General features: G+C 45.6%; 1 protein-coding gene and 1 pseudogene across 1 annotated transcript; both read right to left on the bottom strand.

Annotated features, from left to right (window-relative positions):
- Positions 1-358: 358 nt before the first annotated feature.
- LOC127491519 (phosphatidylinositol-glycan biosynthesis class X protein pseudogene) lies at positions 359-1,824 on the bottom strand (annotated as a pseudogene).
- Positions 1,825-13,425: 11,601 nt separating this feature from the next.
- On the bottom strand, positions 13,426-14,230 carry LOC100341006 (large ribosomal subunit protein eL8). Its single transcript, XM_002712335.5, is given in 3 exon segments — positions 13,426-13,452; positions 13,454-13,834; positions 13,836-14,230. Coding segments are annotated over 3 exon segments (792 nt in total). The 5' UTR covers positions 14,220-14,230.
- Between the last annotated feature and the right edge of the window lie 1,615 nt (positions 14,231-15,845).

Consider the following 15,845-nt stretch of genomic DNA (forward strand, 5'->3'; position numbering starts at 1 on the left):
CTCCAGCCATTGTGGCCATTTGGACAATGACCAGAGGATAGAAGACCTATCTATATGTCCCTCCCTCTCTCTGTCTGTAATTCTACCTCTCAAATAAATAAACAAAATCTTTTTTAAAAATTAACAAAATGAAGTTTCCTCTTTTGGCTTTTGATGTTTGAGGTTTATCAAACCTATACAATAGAGCACTAAATTTTGGAATTAACTGAGAATGATCCAAGATTTCAGTTAGTAAACATAATTTTAGACATAAACAAAGACAAAAGCAACAGTAATGAGTTAACTGTAGAACAACACCTGTAGTCACAAATGAGTAGGTCTTATTTAGTTTTACAGAAGGCATTTAACTGCATAAAACTTAAAGGGAAAAATGGCCGTATTTGAAAATAGCTATAAGGACAGCACAGAACACAGATCTGTAATGAGCAGAGTCACAAGGCATACTGAAGAGGTATGAATGGTCGGTCCCACTGGAACCTGCAGAGTAGCATTCTTATATACTGACTTGTGCTTCATACTGTTCCACTGGCTGATACCCTCATTCTCCAAAGCGCAAGGAGTTGCCACTTCTGAGTCCAGCATTTCAAAATGGGAAACTCTTGGTCACAATACACCAGCAAAAAAAAAAAAAAAAAAATAGTGTCTCCGCCTTTACTGTGTGGCCGGTGATAGCGGTAGTGCACGGGCAAAAAGGCTTGGAAAGGGTCACTGCATTGTGAATCTTGCCTGGCATAAATGAGAACCTCAGATTCCTTGGGCAGTTAGCTAGGAGCTTCTATATGGAAACTTTCTGAAATCATCACTGCCCGTGGAAACCATCGTTCAAAACTTCTTGCTTCAACATAATTTCAGAATACGAGTCCCTTACACCTGCACCGAAAGCGACTCCAGTGCGGGCGAGCCCCGCCGCCGCGCAGAGGAGCAGCCAAGCGGCCGCCCGCACAGCCCCGACCAGAGCAGCCAGAACGCCCGAGGGACTGACGCCTGAGCGGGGCGCGGGACCAGGTGCCGGCGTGGCAAGGAGTCCGCTCGTGCCTGAGTCTGAGGGCTGGGTACGCGTACGCAGGCCGACCCGGTCTTCCCCGCCGCCCGCGGCTGTAGCCCCCCCGCCTTTCGTTCACGCCCCTCGCCAGCCCGGGAGAGGGGGCTGCGGGCCACTTGCTGTTATTATCATATTCTTTATATATATTCCGGGGCCTGTCGGGGTGCCAAGCCTGGGTGTCCTCCTTTAGAGTGCTTCCCATTTTCTGATTCTGCTTCAACACAGTTCATGATTTCTAAGCTACTCTAGTCTTCTATATGCTTGCAGTGCTAAAATGTTACAAAGGTTGGTAATCTTGCTGCTAAGTATCCAAGTCTTGCTTCTTGAAGTCATTTTATGAGCAATAATACTTCAGTTAATGTCATTAATCACCTAAATGTTTCTGGGATTGAGTCTGTTTATTATCATCTAATTGTTTTAGCAGAGTTCATATTGCAACCAATTAAATGTGCAATACAACAACCCAGCCCTTCCCTTTCCTTGAAATTTCCTTTAGTTCAGAGTACAATGTTCTACAATTCTTTTTAGAAGTTGTACTTTCCTAGAAATTGACTATGAAGCACTCATATCTACATGAGAGATCCTATCAATGTCATTATGATGACTGGTAAATGTATAGTTTTTTGAGGTAGAGGGTCAGGCCAGAGTTTTCCAGCTCAGCACTGTTTATCTTCAGGGCTAGAAAATTCGCTGCTGTGGGGGAATGTTCTGAACATTGTAGGATATTTACCAGCATCCCTGGCCTCTACCCACTCCACGCCAGTAACATCCCTGTTCTCCATGGTTGCTCCAGATGTTGCCAAATGTCCCCTGGGCTACAAAAATCATCCACAGTTAAAACCAGTGGCTTAAGTTCATTTAGTCATTTACATTGCTAATCTTGAATGGATTTTATTTACTTTTAAAGATTTATTTATTTGAAAGGGAGAACAAGAGAGAGGGAAAGCCAAAGGTAGATGCACACACACACACACACACACAGAGATCTTCCATCTACTGGTTCATTCCCCAAATGGCTGCGACACCTAGGTCTTGGTCAAGTCGAAGACAGGAGCTTCAAACTCCTTCCAGATCTCCCACATTGGGGCCAGGGGCCCAAGTATTTGAGACATCTTTGCTGCTGCCTTCCCAGGGCCGTTAGTAGCCTACTCTGTCATATGCTGGGCCTCCTTGAATGTATCCTCAGTCATTAATGCCGAATGAAATACAGCGTTCTTCAATCATGGGCTACCACCAATGATTTCATAGATTCTTGCTTCTTAGATGAGTAGTGTGACTGCTGTAGATTTGTGTGCTATTATAACGTGAGCCACATTACCAATTTTCAGAATAGCATTTAGGAAAAAGTACACTGGAGATTTTTCTTGTTTTCCCTCAGACAGTATCTCATGGAATCATCTTAAGCAAGCAGTTAAAACCTATTCAACATTCCTTCTACCAGGACTTCTCCAGTAACTACTATGTGCTTGTCATTGTTGCTACCCACTGAGAGCACAAAGATGAATGCAATGGTCTCTACCCTCTAAGAACTCTGGAGAAGTCAAACAAGGAAACAGTTAGCCATGATGTAATCAACACTGTAGTTGTGATACAGAAATATGAGAGCTCAGAGGAAAGTGTAAGTTTGCCCTGGGAAACCAGGGGAAGCTTCTCAGAGGAAGCAAAGCTAGAGTAGATTCTTAGGATGAGTAGGAATTTGCCAGGTGCAGAAAGAGAACAAGGGTTCCAGGCAAAGGGACCAGCCTCTGCAGAGGCTCACGTTTAGGGCATAACAAGCAAACTGCATGACAAGAATAGGGCAGGTGTGGGAGGCTGGGAAAGTGGACAAGGCTCCATTGCTGCAGGCCTTGGCAGCCTGGCTAAGATCTCTGAATATTTTTCCAGTAGGCCTGGCCTTGAGAAGCCTGGGAAGGGTTTATAGGCGGGAGTACCCGAACCTCTGGTTCAGGAACAATCTGACCAATTGTAGTTTTACTGAATATCTTCCTGGAACTGACCTTGAATGTTTGGATGCTTGCTTTATCCTGGTGTTTTCTGTTAACTGTTTGGTCATGGGCATCTATTCACTTTAAAGAAAATGAGTGTCTACAATGAGCAAGTCTTTGTGCTACATGCAGGTGGAAGCAAAGTCAAAGACAATCTCAAGGAGCCTACAGTTTGTAAGGGAAGGCAAGCTGACAGGTCACAGGAGTCTGCAGAGGAGGGGAGGGTCAGGGAATCCAGAAAGGCTGCACAGAGCTCTGGCGTGGTTTGCCTGCTGGACAATGGCTGAGTGATGCTTCTCGGATGCTGTCCTCTCTCCAGAGACAGAAAAGTGACTCAGAAAGAGTTACCCTTTGCATTTTGCTAAGTATAACTTCAACCTAAACATTTGGACTACATGGATAGATGCAAAGGCTCATTCAGATCTTCTCTTGAATGCAACTTTTTTATGGAGGATTTTTCCTAGCGGTTCCCTTCACTATTTATTTTTTTTTCATGTTACCTGTTATCACCATTGAACAGTCTATGCTGTATACTTGATTAATTTTGTGTATTATTTTCCCCCTCTAGAATGTAAGCTCTGTGTGGGAGGGGTTTATTTTATACAATGTTGTATCCCTGGTAACTATTAGAGGGTTTGGCATTTAGTAGATTTTTTTAAAAAAAGGTTTACTTATTTATCAGTTTAAAAGGTGGAGGGAAGGATGGGGGAATGATACAGAAAGACAGAGAAAGAGAGAGAGAGAGAGAGAGAGAGAGAGAGAGAAATCTTTCCCCTCTCCCATCTGCTGGTTAACCCTTTAAAAGGCCACTACAGCTAGCAGCTAGGTCTGGGCCAGAAAGAAGACAGGAACCAAGAACTTCATCCCGGTCTCGCACATGGATGGCAGGGGCCTATCATCATTGCCTTTCTAGGTTCTTTAGCAGGAATCTGGATCAGAAGTGGAGCAGCTGGGACTTGAACTATTGCTCTGATATGGGATTCTGGCATTGTAAGGCGTGGCTTAACCTGCTGTGCCCTGGCCCCTGGCATACAGTACATCTCAATAAATATTTTTTGAATAAATCAATATGATTTTGTAATTATTTATTTTTGCTTTAAAAATATTTTTATCTGAAAGGTAGAGAGACACAGAAAGATAGAGACAAAGAAAGATTAACAAGGAGAGATTTCCTATCTGCTGGTTCACTCCCCAAATGTCCACAGTACCCAGGGCTGAGTCAGGATGAAGCCAGAAGCTTGGAAGTGAATCCAAGTCTCCTAAATGGGTGGCAGAGACCTAACTACTTGAGACATCACCACTGCCTCCCAGGGTGTGCATTAGTGGGAAACTAGAAGCAGAAGTGGAGCCAGGATACGAAACCAGGCCTTTGGGTATGGCAGATAGGTGTCCCAAATGATGTTTTAACCACTGTGCCAAATACCTGACTAATAGTTACTTACTTTGGATTTACCTAGAATTCAACTAATTTCACTATATCATTGACTATAAATGGGTTTTTAATCAAATCACTAAATATACTTGTAAATGGGTTTATTTTTTCATATTCTATATGTCCCAATGGAAGTAAATTATTTTATTTTTTCCTGCTTGGATTCACACCACATTCAAATTTTATGGATAATTTTATGAGTGACTGATGGACTGGTATGATACAATGTTTTTAATTGAAGCAGAGAAACTCATTTTAGAAATCATGATCAAAACTACTTTGAAATATGCAGTAGCAATAAATATTCAATCCCCAAAACAAGATTATACTCTCAGTAGGACAAAATGTATTGAGTCACTGTGGAGACCAACTACAAGTAAAGTGAATTTATTTCACCTCTGTGGGAATACTTGGCATGTTTCTTCTCCTTTCTTCCCTTTCTCTCCCCTCCCTTAATATTACATTGGAATAGTGTTTAATTATGAATAGTGTTTAGATTAGTGATTTATGCAGCAGAAAATTATTCTTGCTATAAAGGAGGATGACTTTACTGTGCATCACTTCAAAATTTCCTTCCTTCCTTCCTTTCTCTCTTGGTTAATCTCTCTACTGAGGGAAAACACCATATCGATTATCTACTTGATTTTTATGAAAAAGTCTGGATTCAAACCAAGAAGTTGCTTACTTGCTTTTTTTCCCCCTAGAAGGCCAGCACACTTGTTTGGCATCGGGAGGACCAGGATCAGAGAGCTCCCTGTTGTCTCAGAATAGCAATGTGTTTGCAACACTCTTTCTTCGCTTATTTTCCCTCCCTTTCTTCTGCTTCCCGTCTTTTCTTCCCTCTTGCCCCTTGATGTTGTTTAGCAGCTTGGGCTCCATGTTTTTACTCATATTTTGATTCCTCTTCCATTTCTAGGCACAAAGCAAAACAAAACAAAAACACCCAAAACCGCAAACAAGCTGTGGAAGCCATGCGGGTATCTTCTGGAATGAAAGCTGAGGAATCTGGGCTCACAGCGAGATGGATCGAGTGACCACATGTTTGTTTTTGTAGCTCTCCAGATTTCACAGTCTGCATCTCCACCTTGAATCCAGCATGCAGGGGCGTGTTTTTGGCCCAGCAGTTAAGTTGCTGCTCGGGACGCCTACCTCCCAAATCAGAGTTCCTGTTTCCAGTCCTGGCTCCTCGCCTTCCAATCCAGCTTCCTGCTAATGCATGCCTCTTGGAGGCAGCAGATGACGGGCCACGTGCTTGGATCTTTTCCATCTACACGGATGACCTGAATGGAGTTCTGGGCTCCAGGCTGCAGTTGGGTCCAGCTCTGGTTGTTGTGGGTATTTTGGGAGTGAACCAGAGAATAGATCTCTCCTTTTCAAATTAAAACAAAACAAAAACAAAAACCCAGGAAATCTTATAAGTTCCTGTGCAGAATCAGAATATGAGACAGATGCTTCCTATAGAGCCGGGTGCAATTCATTCATTCCAAAAGTAAATGTTAGCTCCTGCTTTGGGTTCAGCTAGGTGCTGGGACTATCATAATGAAGAAGACAGGAGGGTGACTTTGCCTCAAGTAGCATGTGCTATAGTTAGAAAAGCAGGCAAGTGCCTGGAAAATCACTTTCTGAAGTTGCCCTCTGAAGGGATGAAAGCTATGATGTGGAAGAGGTAGCTTGTTCTGGGAGCACCCAGGAGGAGCAACAGAGCAGGTGGCAGATGGGGTGGGCACTGAGAGGTCGGGGAACACTTCTGGGGAGTTTTCACACAGGACTGGAAGGAACACAGATTAGCTAAGTCAAGGCTGCAAGAGTGGGTATGAAAGCGAGGGGAGATAAAGGTACTTGCTCATGACCACCAGAACCAGATTTCAGTGCTGTTTCCCAGTTTCTGGGGATATTTACTGATGAGCTACCTTCTTCTTACACAATCTGCTATCCCAACTCTTAATATATCAAATAATACTGCGCATGCCTCATTTTTATTTTATTTTACTATTTTTTTTTGACAGGCAGTGGACAGTGAGAGAGAGACAGAGAGAAAGGTCTTCCTTTGCCGTTGGTTCACCTTCCAATGGCCGCCGCGGCCAGCGCTCTGCGGCCGGCACACCGCGCTGATCCGATGGCAGGAGCCAGGTACTTATCCTGGTCTCCCATGGGGTGCAGGGCCCAAGCACTTGGGGCCATCCTCCACTGCATTCCCTGGCCACAGCAGAGAGCTGGCCTGGAAGAGGGGCAACCGGGACAGAATCCGGAGCCCCGACCAGGACTAGAACCTGGTGTGTAGGCGCCGCAAGGCGGAGGATTAGCCTAGTGAGCCGTGGCACCGGCCACATGCCTCATTTTATTTGATTCGCATAACTTCAAGTTCAGAGAAGCTGGATTACTCAGCAAGTGAAAGATTTTAGTGCTAGAGAACTCAGGGGATGGGACTGCCAGTCTGGCCATCTCTGCCATGAACTCACAGACCAAGGATACCTCCCTCAGGGCTGAACGGCTGCTCGAGGGATATATTCAAGGGCAGCCCTGACCTCACGTTTTTGCTTGCGTCCAGGGAGTCACAGGAGATGAAGCCACCAGACAGGAGGCTCGTAAGGCAGGATCTCCTCTCCTCCACTCTGGCAATGTGTTTCTCCTTCCCAGGGTCCACCCCACAGGAGGAAGCAGAAGAGCCAAACTCATGTGCGGATCAATGATGGGAGAGATGAGGAACTGTTTGTCATTTATATATACAAGTTTGACACTCATCAGGTCGCTCAATTCCAAGGGTTGCTATTGACTCGTATAGGTGACACAGATACAGAACACATGAGGAACGGGGCTCCCTGGAGTTACAGGATGCCATACTCCATACTCCACCCCTAATAGAGGGCCAGCCAGAATGCGTGGGCTCGCAGCTTGGGGGTGGAGTGGCTCTGGTTGGTTTTTCAATGTTAGAACTCTGACATTCTCTTGCTTAAGACAAAATAAAATGGAAACATTAGGATGAAATTCCAAGCATAGCAATTATATTTTAAAACATTTTATTTGCATAGTAGAAATAATCCTCTAAGAAATCCTCTTTGAAAAGTTTCCTTTAACAAATTTCCACGCAAAAACTTGTGCAGTGGAAACAGTCAAATATATATTCACTTACAAAGGGACAAAACATGACACACCCATACAATAGAATATTATTTGGCAATAAGTAGAAATGGAGTGCTGATGTAAGCTATGACATGAATATGTCTTGAAAATAGTGTGCTAGGTGAAAAAAGCAGTCACAAAGTCCACATAGCATATGACTCCATTTACGTTAAGTGTCCAAAATAGGCAAGTTGATAGAGAAGAAGTATATTAGAGGTTGCCTAAGGCTGGGGCACAAGAGTGGATACAGGAAGTGACTGCTGATGGGTAGGGTTTTGTGTTGGGATGATGAAAATGTAATAAAATTGAATTTGGTGATTGTTGCATCCCTCTTTGAACATGGTAAATGCAATTAAAATCTATGCTTTACAGTATGAATTTTCTGTTACCTGAGTAATATTTCAAAAGGCCCGAGTTGGGAGCTTGAGCAGAGTGGTGAGACTGGGGTAGGGGTGGAGGCAGAATATCCCGCACGACCCTAACTTCTCACCACACTGCGATGTAGTGGAGCTAGGTCCATCACCGGGGCTGACAAATCACTTTCAACTCCTACTTTGTGCCCCCAACCTTTTGATCTTTTTTTTTTTTGCCAGTGGTTGGTCTGCTTGTAGGTTTGTGGCTTTAACCCAGACAACAAGGATGGAGTAAGGGAGTCCAGAGGACAAAGAGGAAAAGGGGCAAAGCTGAGGACCCACTGGGTGTCTGACAACTTTGGTCTCAAAGCATTGCACCGGGGTCCTGTAAAACAACTGCACCCTGGGAGCAAGGTGTAGGAATCACACGTGGTAAATGAACTTCGAGTGTTTCTTGAGGTCTACCAGGGCCGGAAGATCACAAGGCCTCAACATTGATGGCTGAACTTTGTGCTCAGAGAAGCTTCTGCAAGCTATTATCAAGCATGGCTGGAAGTGCCACACCACGGTCACCATACCTAGAGAGGAAGGAGGGCCATACCATGACTGATGATATTCCTATAATCTTTGTTTTCAAGAACTAGATTCTTGTTCATTTCCACCAGGATGGTACCAATATTCTCACAGTGTCTGACAAGCATCAAGGAGGTGGGGCCTGGATCAAGCTGTGTGTGTGTGAAGGGGATGTAACTGGGAATATTGGGAACATTCCCAAGCTTTCTACCCAGCTGGAAAACTCATTTCCACATTTAATTCTTTGTTCTTCATTATTTACTGGGACCAAAACCATTTTCTTATTATCTGTCTCTTTTTTCCCCAAGACACAGAGAGGCAGCACCAAGAACACAGCCACCACTTACCCCCAGGCAACACCTTTGCTTAGCAATGATGTCATCATGTCAGGCACCTGGAGAGACTCTATGGGGAGGGGCTTTCATTTTCTTAGGGTGCCTACTTCAAAGACTTAGCATGTTTAAAGTTTGCTTCCTGTGGCTGGTATTGTAGCATAGCTGGTGAAGCTGCTGACTGCGAAGCCAGAATCCCATAGGAGTGTAGGTTTGAGTCCTGGTGGTTTCACTACTGATCCAGCTCCCTGCTAATGTGCCTGGGAAAGCAATGGAAGATGGTCCCAGGGCTGCCACCTGCCACCCATGCCACCCATGCCACCCATGTGGGAGACCCGGATGGGATTCCTGGCTTCAGCCTGGCCTAGCCCTGTTTTTTGCACCCTTTTGGGGAGTGAACCAGCGAATGGAAGAGCCTTTCTCTCTCTCTCTCTCTCTCTCTCTCTCTCTCTCTCTCTCTCTCTCCACCCCTCTCTGTATTCTTAAAAAAAAAGAATAATAAAGTTTTCTTCCTTGATAGGCTACCATCCCAGATGCAATAGACCCTTAAGCGAATTTTCCTTGACCCTAGGCTGTGTTTACTCCTATGCCTGATCCAAATTAGCACTATTTCCCATCTCACAAACCTTCGACCAAGTGTGCACACAGCTCTGGGTTCAATGATACAGGATACTTTCTCTAAAATGCAAAATCCCCAGGTTCCAAAGCAAAATATTCCTGTCTCTGACCCAACTGCAGAACAGGGTTTTCTTGGAGTAGGGGGAGAGGAGTTGGACAGGAGGTAAGCCAAGGTCGGGAGCTGATTTTCTCTCTGAAGTCTGGAATGAAGGTCACACTCCAGTATGGAAAGTGACCTGAGTACTATGTGAAAGTAGATAAGTGAATGCTGGCCCAAGTCCTCTTGGCTCCTGACTTGTTCTCCTCTCTCTTTGATCTCCTTCTGATCTGGAGCTGGAGTCCATAGATATTGCTTCACTGTTCCCATCCCATGCTGAGGACATAGAAGTCATGAGCAGGTAGCCAAGGTTCCCATGCACATCCTCACATGCCAGTGCCTCTCACACAGAGCTCTTTTCACCGTCTTCGGGGTGAGAGAGGAAGGGTATTTGCGAACTGAAGCACTGGGAATGAGTCATTTTTCATGTAACCCAGGTAGGTGAATAAGACCCCACAGTCCCACTGCTGCCTACTCCTGTATCTACATACCACGGAACTGGGAGGGTATGCAAAGCCACTGCCCACTTCCTTCCCAGCTCCCGGTGACCTGTGACAAGCCAAAGGAGGCACGCGGTAGAGTTATGAGGGCTTTCTCTTTCCCCTAAGCTTTAACGTGTGTGCTTCCCTAAAGCATATCCTAAACACAGCACAGACAGATAGCAGCACTCAGCCACCAGAAACACACACATTTGGAAAGAGTAAGTACCCTTGGTTACGGAATCAGATGACAGAGACCCCTTCTTCAGAGGTTGTGGTAGCATGTGGCTAATTCATTTTCTCTGGTTGCACAGAACCTTTCCTTCGGTGGGAATTTTCCTCCTCAGAGAAATGGAAGACTTTCTTTCCGTCCCACTGACAAAGCCTGGATGGTGGAGAGGGTGGCCTGGGAAACATGGCCTCCTTTGCCCATGCTGGCAAGGCCCGATTGGAGACACAGACTTCCTGGGGCTCCTGGAGTAGGCTGCCTTGGACTCAGCGCCTGATTCTTGTCTGACAATTTTATGGTGCTGTCCAGAGACATGAACACCAAATACAATGATCTCATCTCTCTGGATCATGTACTGGATGGCAAAAACCCAAAAACCAAAGCAAAACACCGAAACAAAAACATCAAAAAAGTAGATTGCCAAGGTTTTAATAGAGTCAATAGATAAAATTCTCTGTCCATGCCACATCTATTGTAGTTTGTGTATACTCTATAAGAGAATATCTTTTAAAAAATAAAACAGAAACTTTAGTACTTAGGAGTTGTGCATCAAGGTTTGAAAAAATATAGATTTCTCTGTTCATCTGGAGAGAAAGCAAGAGGTTTTGTGTGTGAGCAAGACAGCCCAAGGGATAAGTGCTTCAAAGGGGAAATCTGTGTAGTAGGGTACATAGAGGCAATTTTTTTCAGGATTTAAAATAACTTCCAGATTCAAACATCAAGAGGCACATGCCAGCTGACAACAGCACCTTTTTTAAAAACAAAAACGGAGAACACTGGGTCCTGTGTTTCGGAGGCAGTGGCAAATGCCCGTGGGCCAAGCTCTGCAATCCTTTGGATCTCTCCTAGTCCTGTGACCCTCACCACTCAGGGTACGCACTTTCCTCGGCAGATTTCTACAGCACTGGGGACTGGCGCTCAGGGAGTGTTGAGGCACTGGGTATGGGTTGAACTGGCTCTCTAGGCAGCTCTGATGTCTAATATGAATCAATATCCTTCATATAACTTCTGATGAGACTTCAGTGTATGGTAATTTGTTTTACTCATATACTCCCAGAACTACCTACCATTTGCAACACGCAAAAATAAACAAGCCACTGTGAAGTGGTCAAAATTTTGGATGCCTATATATGAATACATTCTAATGCTTGTGAGAAAATTCTGACATATTTAAAATGAGAATCTGGGATTTCAGTTAAACATCATTGAAGGAACACACATTTTACCATGTTTATAAGTACCCTAAAGGTACATGAACGGCATGAGGCTGATAAGAGTGGAAGAAGACACAACAAGACATTTCCCCAATTTTTAGAGCTGGAAATCAGATTGAAGAATGGTAACAGACCACCTTAGGTTCCTAAAGGAAAGGATTCAAGAAGCAAACAAAATTACTGTGCAAATTTTAATTTACTCAGGTCTTGCACGCAGCAAATAAGAAAGAATATGGGGTAAGACATGAATCCAGCATTGAGAAATGTAACCACACCCTTGGATGGTTTCTAGTCTATCTCATCAGATTACAAAACCAATTCCAAAAAAATTCAAGGCCAGTTCAGAGAAACCAACCTTAAATTCAGGTGTCTTGGAACCATTTCTGGTGGGAAATTTTATAAATTTGGGATTCAGCCAGAGAGGCATAGCTAGTAGTGTATGAATTTATGTTACTACATGGATATACATACACATACATGCACAATTTTACAAGAATTGGTTTATACAACTCTAGGGACTGAGAAGTACTTCCAAAGTCTGTAGATTAGAACTGCAAGATCTTGGGCAGACATGGTGTCTCAGGCCAGTCCATTTTGCATTTTTTGTAATAAAATACTGGACACTAGGTAATATACAAAGGTAATATACAGAGGTTTATTTAGCTGATGGTTCTGGAGTTCCAAGAGCATGCACCAGCAGCCACTGGACCTCCTGGAAGATGGCATCAGAACGGCAGGAATACGTGCATAGCAGGGATTCAAGGAAGGCGCCACACTCACTCATAACAACCCATCCTGTGTTGAGTCCCATCCTGCAAGACCTTAGCCCTTATATACTCATGAGAGGGGAGCCCGTATGACTTAATTTTTTCTTTTTTAAACATTTATTTTATTTATTTGAAAGAGTTACAGAGAGAGGTAGAGACAGAGAGAGAGAGGTCTTCCATCCACTGGTTCACTCCCCAGATGGCTGCAATGGCCGGAGCTGTGCCGATCCGAAGCCGGGAGCCAGGAGCTTCTTCCAGGTCTCCCACGTGGGTGCAGGGGCCCAAGAACTTGGGCCATCCTCTACTGCTATCCCAGGCCTAGCAGAGAGCTGGATTGAAAGAGGAGCAGCCGGGACTAGAACCAGCGCCCTTATGGGGTGCCGGTGCTTCAGGCCAGGGCTTTAACCCGCTGCGTCATTTCCCGTATGACTTTATAACTTTTCATTAGGTCTCATCACCTATGTACTCTGCCAGCTAATACCACCACACTGAGGGTGAAGCTTCCAGCACATGGACTCTTGGACTTTTTTTTTTTTTTCCGATTATATGTGAATCATTTTTTATTCAAACTTGTCTCCATTAGTATATTTTAATTAAAATTATAAAGCCAAGATTCAGAGAAAGCACTTAGGAAATGCTATAAGTTCATGTGTAGCTAGGGAGCATCCCTCTCTTTTTGTCCTTGAAGGCTGTCCATGGCCTTGTTCATGTTTAGACTTAGTCCCCAAGCCTCCTCTCCATACGCGTTCTGAAAAAGAACCAATGACAGCAGGCTGCTGTAGGTCTCCAGCATCACATCCCTGTACAGGATTCTTTGAGCATTGTCCAGGCCCTGCCACTCCTTCCAGGTGAAGTTCATAGCCCGGTCTTCAAATGACACCAATGCTTAAAACAGTACATCTCTTGTCAACATATCAGTTCATTTCTTGGCTTTCAAGGAGTCCGGGGCACTCCGCAGGGCTTCAGTAGTGCGGGCATTCACAGAAAGCGAAAGGAAAGCTAAAGTCTAAGCCACCTGCGGGTTCCCTCAGTGCACAGCAGGGAAGCCCAGCACGGCTGCCAGAGAGAAGACCCCGCCTGATTACATTGTGTTGCCGTGCCCCGCCTGAATAGACAGTTCCTTTTTTTTTTGGGGGGGGGGGGGACAAACAATCTTTATTATGTACAAGCAGCCCAAGGCGTGGTCACCCCAGCTTCGTGGCCAGCTCCTTTGGCCTTGGCCTTCTCCAGCTTGGCGATGCGAGCCACGGACTCGGGCCCCAGGACCTTGCCTCCCCAGTGGCGGCGGATCTCGTCATATCTGTCATTGTAGTTGGTCCTGATTGGCTCCACCAGCTTCGCCAGGGCCCCTTCGTCCTCCGAGTTCACCTGCATGAAGGCCACGGTGGTGCAGGTCTTCCTGTGCACCAGGCACCCGAGCTGGGCCTTGCCCTTGAGGATGCAGTACGGGACCCCTATCTTGCGGCACAGGGCGGGCAGGAAGACCACCAGGTCAGTGGGGTCCAAGTCGTGCGCGATTACCACCAGCTGCGCCTTGTTCTCCACCAGGGTCGTGACGGTGTTCACGCCCGCCCGCAGCACCGGCGGCCGCTTGGCTGGGCACGTCCCCCTTGCTGGCCACCTTCTCTGCGCGCGCCAGCAGCCGCTGCTTCTTCTCCTGCTTGGTCTCGGGCCGGTACTTGTGGGCCAGCTTCAGCAGCTGCGTGGCCGTCTGGCGGTCCAGCGCCTGCGTGAACTGGTTGATGGCGGGCGGCACCTTCAGCCGCTTGTACAGGATGGCCCGCTGCTGCTGCAGCCGGCTGTAGCGCGGCCACTTGAAGCGTGTGAGGTCCCGCTTGGGCTGGATGTCCTGTCCGATGCCGAAGTTCTTGGGCCGCTTCTCGAACAGCGGGTTCACCACCTTCTTGGCCTCCTGCTTCTTGACCACGGCAGGGGCCGGGGCCACCTTCTTCCCCTTGGCCTTCTTCCTCTTCGGCATCTTGAGCGGCTGGAGTCCTCTTCCAGTCCAGCTCTCTGCTGTGGCCCAGGAGTGCAGTGGAGGATGGCCCAGGTCCTTGGGCCCTGCACCCGCGTGGGAGACCAGGAGGAAGCATCTGGCTCCAGGCTTCGGATCCATGCAGCAAGCCGGCTGCAACACGCCAGCCGTAGCAGCCACTTGGGGGGTGAACCAACGGAAAAAGGAAGACCTTTCTCTCTCTTTCTCTCTGTCTCTCTCTAACTCTGCCTATCAAAAAATAAATAAATAAATAAAACAAAAAAAGGTACTTAATGGTATATCCCTTGCATAGTCTTAAAAACTCATATTTTTCCTTTCAGAATAGAAATAATTTATTTTATAATGCCTATACTTTTCTGTTCATTGAACAATCAACTTTTTTTTCCCCCTTGGGTCTTTTTATTTGCTACCCAGTGCATGGAACCCTGCCTTGGTAGCTAATCATAGCTTGGCTCCTTTGAGCTTCAGTTTAAATGTCATGTCCTCACAGGGGCATCTGTTGTTTTGTGCTAAGCATTTATCCACCCTCGTTTTCCTCTGAAGTTCTAAGCCTTCCTAATTTTTAGGTTTGTGGTTTAGTTGGTATAGATCTCATGTTCGTCTTCAGGGCAGCTCCGGTTGGCTTAAACCAGTAAGCATAGTCCATTACTATGGCTACAGTGATTAGTTCAGAGCTAAGCCTACAACACAATCGGAACCAAGGAGATATTAGAAGACATTTGCAGGTCCTCTCATTTATTCACATCTTTTGGAAGAGGCCTCCCTCTTTCTCTGGATTATTGGATAGTAGCTTTGTCTTTGAATGGGAGGTGAATGTTTGTTTCTGGGAAAGCAGGATAAGGGGAAATATGGACTGAGGGAAATCTATGGATGATGTCACCAGTGAGACAAGACAAAGATCTTCTAGAGGGGCTGGCACTGTGGCACAGCTGGTTAACACCCTGGCCTGAAGTGTTGGATTCCCATATGGATGCCGGTTCGAGACCCGGCTGTTCCACTTCCAATCCAGCTCTCTGCTATGGCCTGGGAAAGCAGTAGAAGATGGCCCAAGTCCTTGGGCTCCAGCACCTGCATGGGAGACCAGAAAGAAGCTCCTGGCTCTTGGCTTCAGATCAGCGCAGTTCTGGCTGTTGCAGCCAATTGAGGAGTGAACCTGAGGATGGAAGATCTCTCTCTCTCCCATTCTGCCTTTCCTTCTCTCTCTGTGTAACTCTGACTTTCAAGTAAAATAAATAAATTTTAAAAAAGGCAAGGAATTTAAAGTGCTAAAAAAAAAGATCTTCTAGAATGACAGAGATACTAGACTGAACTCCCTGGAAATTAGACCTACTCCCAACAAATCAATGTTGCTTTATTGTTTAGACCACTGATAGATTATTTATAACATAAAGAATTCTAAGCAGTAGGAGTTCAGAGAGGATTCTCCTAACTACCCTATCAAAGTGATTCCCACTACTGCTACTGTTTATTTCCTTCATGGCACTTACCACAATCTGTAACTATCTCTCCATTTGCTTACTTGTTTATTGTCTGTCTCTGTTACTGGACTGCAAACCCATCAGGATTGGGAACTTAGGTTTTAAGTTCACCGGTCATTGTGGTATCTGG

Source organism: Oryctolagus cuniculus, chromosome 3 (genome assembly GCF_964237555.1).
Source record: "Oryctolagus cuniculus chromosome 3, mOryCun1.1, whole genome shotgun sequence".
NCBI lineage: Eukaryota > Metazoa > Chordata > Mammalia > Lagomorpha > Leporidae > Oryctolagus > Oryctolagus cuniculus.